The sequence below is a fragment of the Gekko japonicus genome, unplaced genomic scaffold (assembly GCF_001447785.1).
Source record: "Gekko japonicus isolate JY-2015 unplaced genomic scaffold, Gekko_japonicus_V1.1 scaffold40, whole genome shotgun sequence".
NCBI classification, from domain to species: domain Eukaryota; kingdom Metazoa; phylum Chordata; class Lepidosauria; order Squamata; family Gekkonidae; genus Gekko; species Gekko japonicus.
Genome location: NW_015172554.1, coordinates 1,883,272 through 1,898,481, shown reverse-complemented (window position 1 = coordinate 1,898,481; position 15,210 = coordinate 1,883,272). Strand labels below are relative to the sequence as shown.

The 15,210-nt window shown below is 45.8% G+C and overlaps 1 protein-coding gene across 3 annotated transcripts in view; it reads left to right on the top strand.

Moving 5' to 3' along the window:
• Nucleotides 1-15,210, top strand: part of KCNT1 (potassium channel, sodium activated subfamily T, member 1) — a 239,894-nt gene that overhangs the window by 208,386 nt on the left and 16,298 nt on the right. For all 3 annotated transcript variants that reach the window (XM_015421156.1, XM_015421155.1, XM_015421158.1), the window contains exons 20-25: nucleotides 2,814-2,986; nucleotides 4,315-4,386; nucleotides 5,719-5,853; nucleotides 8,963-9,074; nucleotides 12,254-12,355; nucleotides 13,432-13,515. In XM_015421156.1, the coding sequence (XP_015276642.1) occupies nucleotides 2,814-2,986; nucleotides 4,315-4,386; nucleotides 5,719-5,853; nucleotides 8,963-9,074; nucleotides 12,254-12,355; nucleotides 13,432-13,515 (678 nt within the window). The remainder of the gene's footprint in view (nucleotides 1-2,813; nucleotides 2,987-4,314; nucleotides 4,387-5,718; nucleotides 5,854-8,962; nucleotides 9,075-12,253; nucleotides 12,356-13,431; nucleotides 13,516-15,210) is intronic.

The window sequence follows — 15,210 nt, the reverse complement described above, 5'->3', positions numbered from 1 at the left end:
TCTTTCCCTTTCTTTTATCTCAGGTGTCTGTCAGCTTCTTTTCCCCACGCTCTTACAATACTTTGACAATATTAGGATTTGACTCTCTCTAGTCACTAATAGGCCCTTTATAAGTATTCTGCTTTCCTTTCCTAGAATCCTAATGCTTTTCACAGCACTATATGGGATTCTAATCAGAAGACTACTTTTCTGTAGACTGCTGACTGACCACGGCTGACTGTTAATGACTGACTGACTTCTCTCTCTCTCTCTCCCCCCCCCCACATCTTAGCTCCTCCGATACACTCTCACTCACCATTAAGGTTGCCAGCCTCCAGGTGGCGCCTGGGGATCTCCCACTTTTACAACTGATCTCCAGCTGACAGAGATCAGCTCCCCTGGAGAAATTGGCTGCTTTGAAGGATGGACTTTATGGCATCGTACCATGCTGAGGCCCCTCCCCTCCCCAAACCCCGCCCTCTCCTGGATTCACCCCCAAAGTCTCCAGGTATTTTCCAATCCAGACCTGGCAACCCTAGTCACCAACCAATCATCTCACTCACTCATCCCCCTCTTTCACCCCTCCCCAAAGAAATGCACACTTAAAACTTTGAATCATTGCAGTCTCTCTACTATATTTTTATTCCAACATTCCTCCAAGGAGCTCAGGGTGCCATACCAGGTTCTCCCTGCCTCTCCAGTTCTCCCAGGTCTTAGTCAGACACTCCGGCTGACCCCACCACACTGGTTTTGTGTCCTTCAGAGCAGCAGCTGTCAATCTCTGAGTCCGAGCCCTCATGACGGTTGCAGAATGCCAAGCCTTTATAAAGATGCTTCCCCCCTCCCTTGACTGCTATTTGGAAGAACCTGTTCCTTTCCTTTATTAACAATAAGCTCCTTTGACCAGAGATCTTGAGCCATAGAACCTGTTCCTGTTGCACAGATGTTGAGAGCAAGGAAGTCATGCGTTCTTGTCTGTCTTTGCACACAGGCTGTGTGTTGGAAAGGATTTCTTTTTTTAGCATGGTTCAGTTCAGAGGCCTCCCCATCTGCAAAAGCTCTCTCTCACCTTCTTTCACTCCCCCCCACACACCCCACAATCTGGCCATCCCCATCCATGACTCCTCCTTCAGCACATGTGTTTGTGGCACAAAATCCTCTCCACAGCTTCAGATGAGAATTAGAGATTCTCTCACAGCTCATGTATCCTGAACCACTCTCTCCATCCCCAGACTGCTGAAAGGGCCTTGGTGAGGGGCATTTCTTTTCAGAGATCCTCAGAATTCCTGGCCCTGGGCAAAAAAAAAAGCAAGCAGTAACTGTGACAGGATGGTTGTGTTTCCCAGCCCTTATTCCAGAAAAAAAAAGCTATTTTCCCCTATACTGCTTTGTCCTTTCTTACTCGCTTTGCAAAAAATTCTCACAGTGTTAAAAGAAGCTCTACACAATAAAATGAACATGAAATGGGATGTGGCAGGGACCTGTAAAGAAACTGGGGGGCAGGAGGGAAGGAGATGGCGCAGCAGGGGGAGATGTGAGTGAAAAGACCAATTCTTCGCCTGCTCCCTTTCTGATTGTGGTCTTTGAACAGCTGCCAATACCAGATGTTTGCCTGTACCAGATAAAGCCTGCTTGCCATCTAAGCGCTTTGAACACATTGCGTGGCTGTATGCCAACTAGGGTGTGGAATGCAGACTGGAAAGGGGTGTGTGTGGGAGGGAGGGTCTCATCACCAGCCTTCCCAAGGAGATGTCAGCCGTCTAGCCTGCAGGATTTTGCAGGGCCTTGGGACACGACACCTTGCGTGGGTCCCTAGAAGGTTGAGAGGCTGGTCTCCGGACATCCACTTAGACCATAGGCAGCCCTTCCCCATTACTCATGGGAGAAGATGTCTTAAAAGCAGTGCATGGGAAAGGCTCATGTATTTGTTTGTAATGAGGATGAGCTTATTTTCCCTCACCACCACCCATTCTCATTCCTTTATTTCTGTAGAATGTGTCTGTTCTGTATTCTGCTCCTCCTTAATTCCAGTTCAGTTTGGAAAATTTCAGAATTAACTCCAAAATTGGATTATGCATAGTTTGACATGGTGTTTTAGTTCCTTTCAGTCTTTTGCCTCATTCCTCTTTCCAGTGTTACCAACAGTGATAAAACCCCGCCCCAAAGCAGTTTCAGTGTGTTGATGTGGGCGTTTGCATCAAGAATATTTTTGTGGATTCTTTCAGTGATGCACACATGCACTTCTGAGCATTGGTATAACACCACAAATATAGAACTGTGTAAGGCCAATCACATTGGGATTGGTTTTTGGCACTGTTCTATCCAGTCCAAACACTGCCTGTTTTTTGAGGGTTTGGCAATCTGCAAATATATTTAAATGTAACTGTTAATTCATCAGTGAAAGGGCAGGTGTATAATTACCTTAGATTATTTAATTAGCTGATGGCTGTACTTCTTATCCATTTATTAAAGTGATGAGCCAGTTTGGTGTAGTGGTTAAGTGCACAGACTCGAATCTGGGAGAACCAGGTTTGATTCCCCACTCATCCACTCGTAGCTGCTGGAAGACCTTGGGCAAACCATAGTTCTGACAAGAGCTATCCTTGAAAAAGAGCAGTTTCTGTCAGAGCTCTCTCACCTCACAGGATGTCTGTTGTGGGGAGGGGCAGGGAAAGGAGTTTGTAAGCTGCTCTGAGACTCTGAGTGAAGGGTGGGATATAAATCCAATCTCTTCTTCTTCTTCTAAATATAGTTAACCACATGAAACAAGATGCAGGTCAAAATAATGAAATGATTTTTAAAATGTGAAAAATCTTTACCATTTCTCTTTTCAGGGCTGCAAGCACAACAGTTACGAAGACGCTAAGGCCTATGGCTTTAAGAACAAACTGATCATTGTTTCTGCTGAGACAGCTGGAAATGGGCTCTATAACTTCATTGTCCCTCTCCGTGCATATTATCGCTCACGGAAAGAGTTAAACCCCATCGTCTTGTTGCTGGACAACAAGTAAGTGCTTCTCTGGCTGGGCTTTCTCCTGCCCTACTTCATGTATGATTTATATCTGGTGCTGAGGGTAAAATTCAATCCAGTTTGCAAGTCTCTCCCTGGCTGTTGAGGTTCCTTGTGATTTATGCTCTTTAAATTACTCTTCCTGAGCATGACTTCCTGTCATGGTGCATGGACATTGTAGCTTTAATGACCACCCAAATTTAAGCAGAAGGCCAAGGGATCAGTCACCTGAAGACCTGCGAGTTCTCTGCAGAGTTGCCAACCTCCAGGTAGGGCCGGGAGATCTCCCAAAATTGTAGCTAGTGCTGCAAGTTTGGTGTAGTGGGCAGGAGCGCGGACTCTAATCTGGGAGAACCGCGTTTGATTCCCCACTCCTCTGTAGGTAGCCACTGGTGTGACCTTGGGTCAGTTACAAGTTCTCTCAGAGCTGTTCTTTCAAGGGCAGTTCTTGAGAGAGCTCTCTCAGCCCCACTTACCTGTGGGGAGGGGAAAGGAAGGGGAGGGGAAAGGAAAAGAGATTGTAAGCCTCTCTGAGACTCCTTTGGGTAGTGGTGAGGTATAAATTCAATCTCCTCCTCCTTCTTCATTTTCTCTAGTTTGGGAAATACTTGCAGATTTTGGAGGTGGAACCTGGAGAGGGTGGGGTTTGGGGAGGGGAATGACCTCAGCAGGGTACAGTGCCTTAGAGCCCATCCTCCAAAGCAACCATTTTCTCCAGGGAAACTGATCTCTGTGACCTGGAGATCAGTTGTAAAAGTGAGGGGGTCTCTGGGCCACACCTGGAGATTGGCAACCCTAATTGCACCTGCTATCTCATGCCCTGGAGAAAGTGGCTGCTTTAGAACTCCCTCCCCTCCCCAGGCTCCACCCCCAAATCTCCAGGAATTTCCCAATCCAGAACTGGCAACCCTAATTCTTTGCAATGTGCCAGCAGTGACTCCTGGTAGACTGACTGTCTCATCAGGAATGCAGTGACTGTGCATGTTACAAATGACTCAAAATACTGCTCATTTTAAATTGCAAACGGGTTTTCAAAATGAATGTATAGGATGCTGACTGCTGGAGAAAGCTGTTTCTATGAACAGGACAAGATCATGTTTTCCCCCCAGTCACGTTATTTTGGTGAGAATCTGAGCATAACTAATGGGCAGGTGCCATTGTTATTTCACACAAGTTATGCTGTGAAGAAGAAACCCATTCCCAAACCCAGTAATATTAGTGCTGTCAGCTGGGAAACCCGGTCTTCATTTATATCAAAATAAAGCCACATTTTAAAAACATAGTTCTATTAAATAGTTTGGTTTTTTTCCTGTCTCCTTTTGTAGGCCTGATCATCATTTTCTGGAAGCCATCTGCTGTTTCCCGATGGTTTACTATATGGAAGGCAGTATTGATAAGTAAGCATCTGTGGGGCGCCTAGATTTCTGCACTTATTGCCACATCATAAGGGCTAGAAACTTGGTTTATGTTTTTATGCTGATGTTCTCTGGCCAGTTCTCATTCCCAGTTTGTCACTGGACATACACAGATTGGCCTTTGGGTGTTCGTGCAGACCTGTGGCTTTCAGACTTTCTGTCCTTTCCTCACTAACTCATTTGCAGATTGCAGAAAATGTGGAATGCACTGCCAGAGGCTGAAGTGATGGCCACCGGCAGAGGTGGCTTTAAAAGGGAATTAGATTCATGGAGGACAGGTATATCAGTGACTACTAGCCATGGTGACTAAAAGGAACCTCCACGTTCAAAGACAGTCAAACTCTAAATCCCAGGATGCAACATCAGGGGAACGCCTCAGCCTCTATGCCCTATTGTTGACCCTCCGCAGTAACTGGTTAGCCACTGTGTGAGACAGGATGCTGGACTAGATGGACGACTGGTCTCATCCAGCAAGGCTCTTCTTGTGCCCTGGTTCTACAGCATGGTGGACTCAGAAAGACAGCTAGAGAGGAACAGCAGTTCTGAATGCTCTGCAAATAGAAAAACAGCACAGCAGCCAAAGGCTTGACTTTTCTCCCTGAGGCGCTACTTTTCTTTTTGCAGGAAGTCGTCCTCCCCCCAGTGACATACTGCATTTGCAGAGGCATAGCCTGTTCTGCCACCACATCTTGTTGCTCATGGTGAAAGCAGGTGTAAAATACTAAAACGTAAAATTATTTGTATCCTCTCGTTCCCCTTAAAGAGCTCAGGACAACTCACAAAAGACCGTTCCACAGCAGTATCCCTGCAGCCAAGAAAAATCAGGCTTGGGCAGGTTATATCCTCTGATGGGAAGGAATGATGTATTTGTTTCACTTATTAAAATACTTACTCCACCTTTCCAGTTGTCAGTGGGGACTCCAAGGCAGTTTATAACCCCAGCAATATAACAATTGAAATGAGTGAACAAGGCATCCATGATTTTCCAGGGAACAGGATATTGAAACGGTGCTGCGAATGGGAAACGGTGAAAGTGGATCCTGTGGTCAGACCAGGACTTGGCTTCCTGATACTGCCAAGAGATCCAGGTTTCCCAGAAAATTGTGACTCCAGGCTGTTACGATCCCCAAAATGGTATTGTTCTACTTTTCATTGCCAGCCGTATCAGCTGAGCTGCCAGCACAACCATCTCCTGCCCCCCCAAAGGCTGAGTTTGTATTTTAGATAAGTTCCTGGTGTGTATACACACACACACACACATATATAACACACACACAAACACACTGACCTCCTAATAGGCTTTTGTCTTTCTAGCCTTGACAGTTTGCTGCAGTGTGGAATAATTTATGCAGACAATTTGGTGGTGGTTGACAAAGAGAGCACCATGAGCGCTGAGGAGGATTACATGGCTGATGCCAAGACGATCGTCAACGTCCAAACCATGTTTCGGTAAGGGGGGGGGGTGTATTTTATGTAACTGTTTGCGCTGTATCCTAAAGACAATCAAAATTTATTCCAGCATGAGCTTTCATGAGTCAGAGCTCACTATAGTCCGCCTTTCTCATGGATTACGCAACGTAAGTCAATGCATTCAGTAAAATGAGACATCTAATAAACAATGTAATAGGACTGGGATTACAGAAATCAGAAGCCAAGGATAAATATTAGATGTAACAGAAAATATTGTTGCACAAGTGGAAAACAATGCAGTGAGAGCAACATAATGTATATAGCAAACACATAATCTATACTGTATTAATTTATTTATGTAAAATATTTGTTAGCCGCCTTTCTTCCTTTTTGGAGTTCAAGGCAGCTTACAATATAAATAAAATGCCTAAAATAAGGTACATAAAAATACATAAAATCAAAATTTTCTAAATCACAATTTAGGAGTGCTTTAATCAAAGGCAGTCCAAAATAAAACTGCCTTTAAGATGCCCTCACTCTCCTCGCAGGTGATGTGTGGCCAACCTCACGATGACAATGTTCCTCCTACCACACTGGCCATCAGCGGCACACAGCCTATGCGCATGGCCGCCCTGCGACCCCGTGGCTGCCGCCATGCCGCCCAGGCGGCCAACGGTGGAGCCAGCCCAGACGATACCCGCACCCATGCAGGGACACTGTAGCGGCCCATGCCGCCAGCTCGGGGTCTCAGCGGCACATCCAGGGTGGGGGTGCACTAAGGTCTCATGTCCTTCTAGGGCTCGTTGTCATGGTCCTACAACGAGCCTTGCTCCTAGTTAAAAAATAAAACGCGATTCGGAGGCTCGCCATATGCATAGCTGCTAGGGTTTTCAACAACCTGGAGAAAAAGTGTCCTACCCCTTTCATGAAGGCTTAATGGGGTGTTATTTACCTCCGTGCCATGAACAGCCTTACCTGCCCCATGTCCACACACTACGCCTGTATCAAAGGGGCAGGATAGTCTTTTTCCTCCAGGTTGTTGGCAACTGTAGCGGCAGGAGAGATCTGTAGTTTGCTGGTTCAAGCCCGTAACTCCTGACTCAAGAGCCATTCCCTTTCCCTTTCAAGACCACATCAACATGGAATAGCCACCACCCATATACACGGACCATACATGTGCACACAGGATCAAGGTAGAAATGAATGGTGAGGCATGATGACAGATGGCCCCTAGCTCCACTCTGCAGGCCTCCCAGCCAGTATGTGCCTACAGAAGGAGCAGGCAGATACCAGGCAGCATCAGCCAATGGGAGGCGGTGGAACCTTGGGGAGGGGGAGAGTTAAATGGAGGCAAAGTTTGTCATCACATCAGAAGGGGCTTGGGGAAGTGACAGAGAAACGGGCTAGGGGGAAACTTCCAGGATAATAGTTAGGCAGTTAGGCTTTGCCCTGGGAAAGAAAAGAACTCAAACATCTATAGATAGGTAACGTAGGATTCCCAAGTCTGCCCTGGCCACCAGCGGGAATCGGGGGGGGGGGGTAGGGTTGCCAGCGCCAGGCTAGGAAACTCTCGGAGATTTGGGGGTAGAGCCCGGGGAGGACACGGATCTCAGTGAGTTTCAATACCATAGAGTGCATGCTCCAAATCATCCATTTTCTCCAGGGAGACTGATCTCTATAGTCTGGAGATGAGCTGTAATTACGAGGGATCCCCAGGTCCCACCTGGAGGCTGGCATCCCTAAGGCTTGGGCAGGAATACAGCAGTGTCCTGTGCTACCTCAGGAAAATAATAGGTTAGGGACTTGTGAGGGGACTGAGGAAAATATCCCAGGGGACAAGCTAACTCTGTTTCAATAGGCTGAGATCTTTGGATTTAAGGGGGAGTTCTAAATGAAATCATTCTTTATCTTTCTCTGACAGGAACAGCCTGCCAGTTCAGTAAAACTGTGTGTCTGTGTGTGTGGATTAGCAACTGTGTAAAGCAGGGTTCTTCCACCCCTTGCTGTAAACAACCAATATCTTGTTAAATTCCTTGCTTTATTCCCCAAACCGCTAAGCGTGGTGCCCTTCTAAAGAAGAGACAATAAACTTATTTATTTGGTGTTTTGAAAGGAAGGTATTCATGCGGATCTCTGAGGGAAAAGGGGAGGGGGAAGTAGCAGAAAATTACCTCAGATTCCTATTCTACATCTCCAGGCTTCCTCTATAACAGCAACATATAATCCAACAACATATAATACCTTACTGACCACTTGCAAACCATGCCATAACTGTCACTGCCGGTGTTCCCTCTAAGCTGAGTTAGTGTGAGCTAGCTCACAGGTTTTTAGCCTCCAGCTCACACATTTTTGTCTTAGCTCAGGAAGGATGGCTCCAAAGCAAACTACTTTATGCAGTAACCAAATCACTCACTCACAACTTTAATGCCAGTAGCTCACAAGGTAGAATTTTTGCTCACAAGACTCCGCAGCTTAGAAGAAGCATTCTATTACTGGGAAGGTATGATGGGGTGGGTGTGGAGCTGAGAAAGCATCTGGCCATCACATGGACCCTCAACAGTTTTTTAGCACCCTTCTCCTCTTCTTTTGCTGATATAGCCCCCCCACCCCAACCCAGGGGCCTCCTTTCATTCCCTGGGAAGTAGATGTGGAAGCTGGGGAAAAGGTCCTTCTTCACATAGTGTAGAATTCTCTGCAAGAATGTTTGCCAGTTTTAGGTTCAATTGAAACACCACCACCCCAAACACACACACACACACATGCACGCACACACTGTGCAAGCTGTGAGGCAGCTGAATGGCAAACATATGAGTGCACGCATTGGGAATTCAGGAAGGAAACTAAGTAAAATGACAAATGCTCCCTCTAAGTTGTGGAGTCTTGTGAGCAAAAATTCTACTTTGTGAGCTACTGGCATTAAAGTTGTGAGTGAGCAATTTGGCTACTGCATAGATTGGTTTGCTCTGGAGCCCTCCTTCCTCCCCAATGATAAAAATGTGTGAGCCGGAGGCTAAAAAACTGTGAGCTAGCTCACACTAACTCAGCTTAGAGGGAACACTGGAGGAAGGGAAGAAAATGGCAGTGGAAGAAAGACATCTTGTGTCCTTAAAAATGTTACTAATAAGTTCTCTGCTTTCCCCCGTTTTAGGCTTTTTCCAAGCCTGAGCATCATCACAGAGCTGACGCATCCATCCAACATGAGGTTCATGCAGTTCCGAGCAAAGGACAGCTATTCGCTGGCCCTTTCCAGACTAGAAAAGGTAACAAAGAAATCTGTAGTTTGATCTCATATTTTATGGTGATGAATATGTGTGACAAGGTAGGATTCGGAGACAAATAGTTTGTGTTGGTTGGGAAGCTTCTCTGTTTCCTCAAAATCCCAAATGTTAAAGAAACTAACAATGGTGCAGTATTCCTATTTTTAGAGCTCTGCTGCTCTTTTATACTTGTGCTAGAATTCCCATCATGCTCTGTCTATCTCTGCTGAAGAGGTCACCACAGAGACCACAGATCACACAATTATCTCTTCTTTTTCCCCCTATGGGATTATGCTGCAAGATCTCATGAAAATGCCCAGTTGATACCACTTGCAAAAAAAAATGCTTTGATTTTAAAAGAGTAGAACAGAAAACATTTGATGTTCCAAGGCAATATACCTTTGTATATTGCATTATCTGTCATGTCAGGTGGAGGGAATGTTCATAGCTGATTTTTCTGGGGGACTGTCAGCAAGCTGCCATAAGGTGGTGTGTTCTCGTATACATGTTATATTGTGCTCTGTCCATCCCGGCCAAAAAGACTCACACAACCATTTTTAACTTTAAAAGGGGTAATTTCTCTGATATGAGGGGACACGTGGGGAGGAAACTGAAAGGAAAAGTAGAAAGGGTCAAAACAATTGGGGAAGCTTGGGATCTATTTAAAACTACGATCCTAGAAGCTCAAAAAATATATATTCCGCAGGTTAGGAAAGGCACAAACAGGTATAGGAAAAAGCCTGCATGGTTAACAAACAGAGTAATGGAGGCTGTAAAAAGTAAAAAGAATTCCTTTAAGCAGTGGAAAGCTAGTCACAGTGAGGCTGATAAAACGGAACACAGGCTATGGCAAATAAAATGCAAGTCTGAGGTCAGGCAGGCAAAAAGGGAATATGAGGAGCATATAGCAAAAAACGTAAAAACCAACAATAAAACTTTCTTCAAATACATTAGAAACAGGAAACCAGCCAGGGAGGCAGTGGGGCCCTTGGACGACCAAGGGGTAAAAGGAGTATTGAAGGATGATAGGGAAATGGCTGAGAAGCTAAATGCATTTTTTGCCTCCGTCTTCACTGTGGAAGATGAGAAGTGCTTGCCCACTCCAGAACCACTGATTTCAGGAGGGGTGTTGGAAGACCTGAGTCAGATTGAGGTGATGAGAGAGGAGGTCCTAAAACTGATAGACAACTTAAAAACTGAAAAATCACCAGGCCCAGATGGCATACATCCGAGAGTTCTGAAAGAACTCAAATGTGAACTTGTAGATCTCCTGACAAAGATATGTAATCTTTCCTTAAAATCTGCCTCCATTCCTGAGGATTGGAAGGTAGCTAATGTCACTCCCATCTTTAAAAAGGGTTCCAGAGGAGATCCGGGAAATTACAGGCCAGTCAGTCTGACGTCGATACCGGGTAAATTGGTGGAAACCATTATTAAGGAAAGAATTAGTAGGCACATAGATGAACAAAACCTATTGAGGCAGACTCAGCACGGTTTCTGTAAGGGAAGATCTTGTCTCACTAACCTGTTAGTGTTCTTTGAGGGGGTGAACAAACATGTGGACAAGGGGGATCCAATAGATATTATTTACCTTGACTTCCAGAAAGCTTTTGATAAAGTTCCTCATCAAAGGCTCCTAAGTAAGCTCAAAAATCATGGGATAGAAGGACAAGTCCTTTTATGGATCAAAAACTGGCTAGTTCATAGAAAACAGAGAGTGAGTGTAGGTGGGCAATTTTCTCAGTGGAGGGTGGTAAGCAGTGGGGTACCGCAGGGATCAGTACTTGGTCCACTGCTTTTTAACTTGTTCATTAATGATTTGGAGATGGGAGTAAGCAGTGAAGTGGCTAAATTTGCGGATGATACAAAGTTGTTCAGGGTGGTGAAAACCAGTGAGGATTGTGAGGCACTCCAAGGGGATCTGTCAAGGATGGGCGAGTGGGCGTCAACATGGCAAATGGGGTTCAATGTGGCCAAGTGCAAGGTGATGCACATTGGAGCCAAAAATCCTAAATATAAATACACATTGATGGGGTCTGAACTGGCAGAGACTGAGCAAGAGAGAGATCTTGGAGTTGTAGTGGATAACTCACTGAAAATGTCGAGACAGTGTGTGACTGCAATAAAGAAGGCCAATGCTATGCTGGGGATTATTAGGAAGGGTATTGAAAACAGATCAGCCAATATAATAATGCCCCTATATAAATCAATGGTGAGACCTCATTTGGAATACTGTGTGCAGTTCTGGGCACCACACCTTAAAAAGGATATTATAGCTTTGGAAAAAGTGCAGAAAAGGGCAACTCGAATGATAAAAGGGTTGGAACACTTTCCCTATGAGGAAAGGTTAAAGCGCTTAGGGCTCTTTAGCTTGGAGAAAAGACGACTGAGGGGTGACATGATCGAGGTTTATAAGATTATGCATGGGAAAGAGCAGGTAAAGAAAGAGGTACTTTTCTCCCTTTCTCACAATACAAGAACTCGTGGGCACTCCATGAAACTGCAGAGCGGTCGGGTTAGAACGGATAAAAGGAAATACTTCTTCACCCAAAGAGTGATTAACACATGGAATTCACTGCCACAGGAAGTGGTGGGTGCTACAAGCATGGACGGCTTCAAAAGGGAATTAGATAAGCATATGGAGCAGAGGTCCATCAGTGGCTATTAGCCACAAGGTATAGCTAGGGGCTCTGGGGCAAGTGATGCTCTGTCTTCTTGGTGCTTGGGGGGGGGTCAACAGTGGGAGGGCTTCTAATGTCCTGGCCCCACTGCTGGACCTCCGGATGGCACTGGTATTTCTGGCCACTGTGTGACACAGAGTGTTGGACTGGATGGGCCTTTGGCCTGATCCAACATTGGCGTCTCTTATGTTCTTATGTTCTTATGTTGCCCTTTGGGGTCTGTAGTCATTCCTAACAATTCTTGTGTTCCTGAGCTAACCATCGCTTTATAATAAATTCGACTTTGTTCTTCAAACGTGGATTTATTTCGAATGCATGGGGAATCGGACAGGGACAAGCAGTTGAAAGAAATGTCACCTTCACGCCTTGCTTGTGAGTTTCTCAGCGTCACCTGGCTGTCCATTGTTGGAGACCCTGTACTAGATTAGATGGACTTTGGTCTGATCCAGCAAAGCTTTTCAGATGTTCTTATCTCTGCATTTTCTCCTTCCCCTTCCCCAGAAAGAGCGGGAGAATGGTTCCAACTTGGCCTTCATGTTCCGGCTCCCGTTTGCTGCTGGGAGAGTCTTCAGCATCAGCATGTTGGATACACTGCTTTATCAGGTCAGAATGAAGGATAGCATGGGTGCTCTCATCATACCTCCAAGCAGGAGCTCTGATAATTCTTAGGGACCAGCTGCTTTCTTGGGGCATGGGTACGCAGTTTTGTACTTCTATGCCAGTTCCATTGTGTAGCCATTCAAATTGCACCTCCTGTGATAGCTCGTACAGCCTTTCATCTAACTGATCCCTCTAGCCTTCTTGGTTCTTCCTCCTCCTCTCTTGAACTGCCCAAGCCATCTTGTGCAGGAAATGCTCCTGCCCCACAGGGACTACCTTCTGCCCGCCCTTTCACACAACTTCCAGGTCTCCTCCCCTCTGACTTCATAACTCTCTTTCTGTTGAATCTTACATGAAAAGGGAACACCCCTCAGAGGTAATGTCTTACAGTTCGATGCAGTTTACTTCCCTTTCCCTGCAACATTGATTGGCAAATAGTTCCATCTTTCTTGAGTCGCTCTCTGCTGGCTGTCTAAATTGCAGAATGAAGTGGGAGTCAGGTGGCAGAATGGATTGCACCATGTCAGGCTGCAGGGGTGGAGCCTTGCATTAAAAAAATCTCCTTGAAACAGAAAACTGGCATAGCTGTGCTGGGTTTCTATGTGTAGCAGTTTTTAAAAAAATCTTTGTATTCATTTATAGAAACATCAATTAATGCAAATAACACAACAATATATTAATCAATTCCATCAAGAATGTCACACATATTATTAACAGGGGAAAGTTCCCAAGAGTAATTCTTCTTCACCTTCTGTCGGAAGTGTTGAGTGGCTGTGCCACCTTGTTCTCCTGTATGAGTGAGCTGGAGTAAGGTGCAGTTGTTTGGGCTGTATACAAGCAGTTCCAAAGAGACTGAGGTCAGGTGGCTTTTGCAACCATGAGAAAGGCAGTGCTCAAATTACAGGAGGTTTCCCCCCTATAATTTGCACACTGAAGAGAAGGAACTGTAGAGAAATAAGGGGAGAATGGAGGTTCCCATTGGCTCTTAGCATTATCTATCAAGTCAGATGAAGGGAGAGTTTGTAGTTGATTTTTGTGGGGCTGAGCACCAACGGTTGATGGACTTTTCTTTCTTGCAGTCATTTGTCAAAGACTACATGATCACCATTACAAGATTGTTACTGGGCCTTGACACCACTCCAGGTTCTGGCTACCTCTGTGCTGTAAGTCCTGAGTTTTCCTCCATCAGCATCAATGTAACAGATGTGGTGGTTCACAACTCTTAGCAGGCCTCAAGGGGTGGGCTCCCTCTAAGCCACTTTCAGAGCGGGCATGGAAGGGCTGTGGGTGGATGAAGTGGTTTGCATCTCAGAGATCCAGTCAGGAAGGAAGCAGCCTTCGCTCAAGGCCCTGGAGAGCACGGCCCCTCGGTGTCCTTGTTTAAATGAGTCTTGCATCCAGCATAAGTGTCAGGGTTCGATAGTCAGATCATACCACGCAGCGCTTCATAAGAGGAATTCTGTTTATTGGTAGTTCATAATTATGACTCGTGAACTTCTTTTGTCAGGAATGGTCCAAAGCAGCAGGGCACCCTGAATTATACTAGTTTCAAAACACCCCCCCCCCAATAAGCAAAAGCCAATAAGCACTGTGCGCGGGTAGGGAAAAGAGAGCAGGCAAAGTAGAAGCCATTTGGCCCCAGTGAGTCAGGAGCAGCTGTAACATCCAAGGTCAAAAAAGCAAAAGCAGATAAAACCCAGACAGTAGACTTCATTAGTGTACCAGGCAGAGGCGAGGAGGATTCCCCACACACACACATTCCAGAGAATGGCAGCGTTAACTGACATCAAGATAGTTGGCAGCGCTGGCTCCAGGTCTGAGGGGGGCTTCTATGTCCTGAGTAGAGCCCCTCCTTGCTGCTTCCCTCTCTCTCTCTGAGCTCGTTCCCCGCTGGTGACCACAAGGAGATGGGCAGTAGCTGCTCCTTCTCATTCAAGTCGCTGTTCACTTGTTAAAACCAGTCATCACCTGCAATATGAGAAGGAGGAGGACAAGGGAAGCTCCAGGGCTTGATAGTCAGTGGGCCTTTTGCTGCAGCATTGGCCTTCACAAGTACTCAGAAGTACAGATGGGCACGAACTGGGAAAATGCGGTTGGGTTCATGGCATGCCCAGTTGGCAAACAACGGACTGTCATGAACTTTTAGGCATCAAATTAACTGGTTCGGTTTGTGAGGTTTGTGAGATTCATGACCTGGTAGAACTCCCCCCCCTCCTTGCTAGAGACACCAAACTTACAGGGTATCTTCAGCCAACTTTCCTCTACCTGCCATCCAAGTTTGGTGAGCGGAGAGAGTCCATCTGGAAATGTATCCATTCCCGAACCTCCAAGAACAGCTCCAAAGTTCATGGAAAGTTCGTGCTGGTTAACCTGTCACCAGCTTGACTTTGCAAAGCACGAACCGCCCAAAATTCGTCGTGAACGTTAGTTCGTGAGCCAGTTCGTGCCCATCCCTACTCAGCAGTGCCAGTCACTGATGCCAGTCCTACTGAGTATATGGCAGTTTCTTCTATACCCTAATCCCAGGGGTTATACTTCCAAACTGTGGTTTCTTTGTGTGTGGTGGGGGATAAATGCACTATGCACATTTTCACAGCAGGTTTCCAAAATGCAGCCCTGAAATCTAGTGAGCTCTAGTAGGTGGGAAGAATTATCCTTTCTTCTTCTTGAAGTGCAGCCACACGGCCCTGTTATTCCTTTATTCCAAAATCCTGCACTGTGAACAGCATGGGATTGTGGTACCTATCCACTTAAGTACTTCTGAAAGGATACTTTAATGCAGTCTGCCTCCGGTTCATTATGGTCCTAGCAAGCTCAATGTTAAAAGCACTATTGGAAGAGATGCTCTCTCTAAGCTG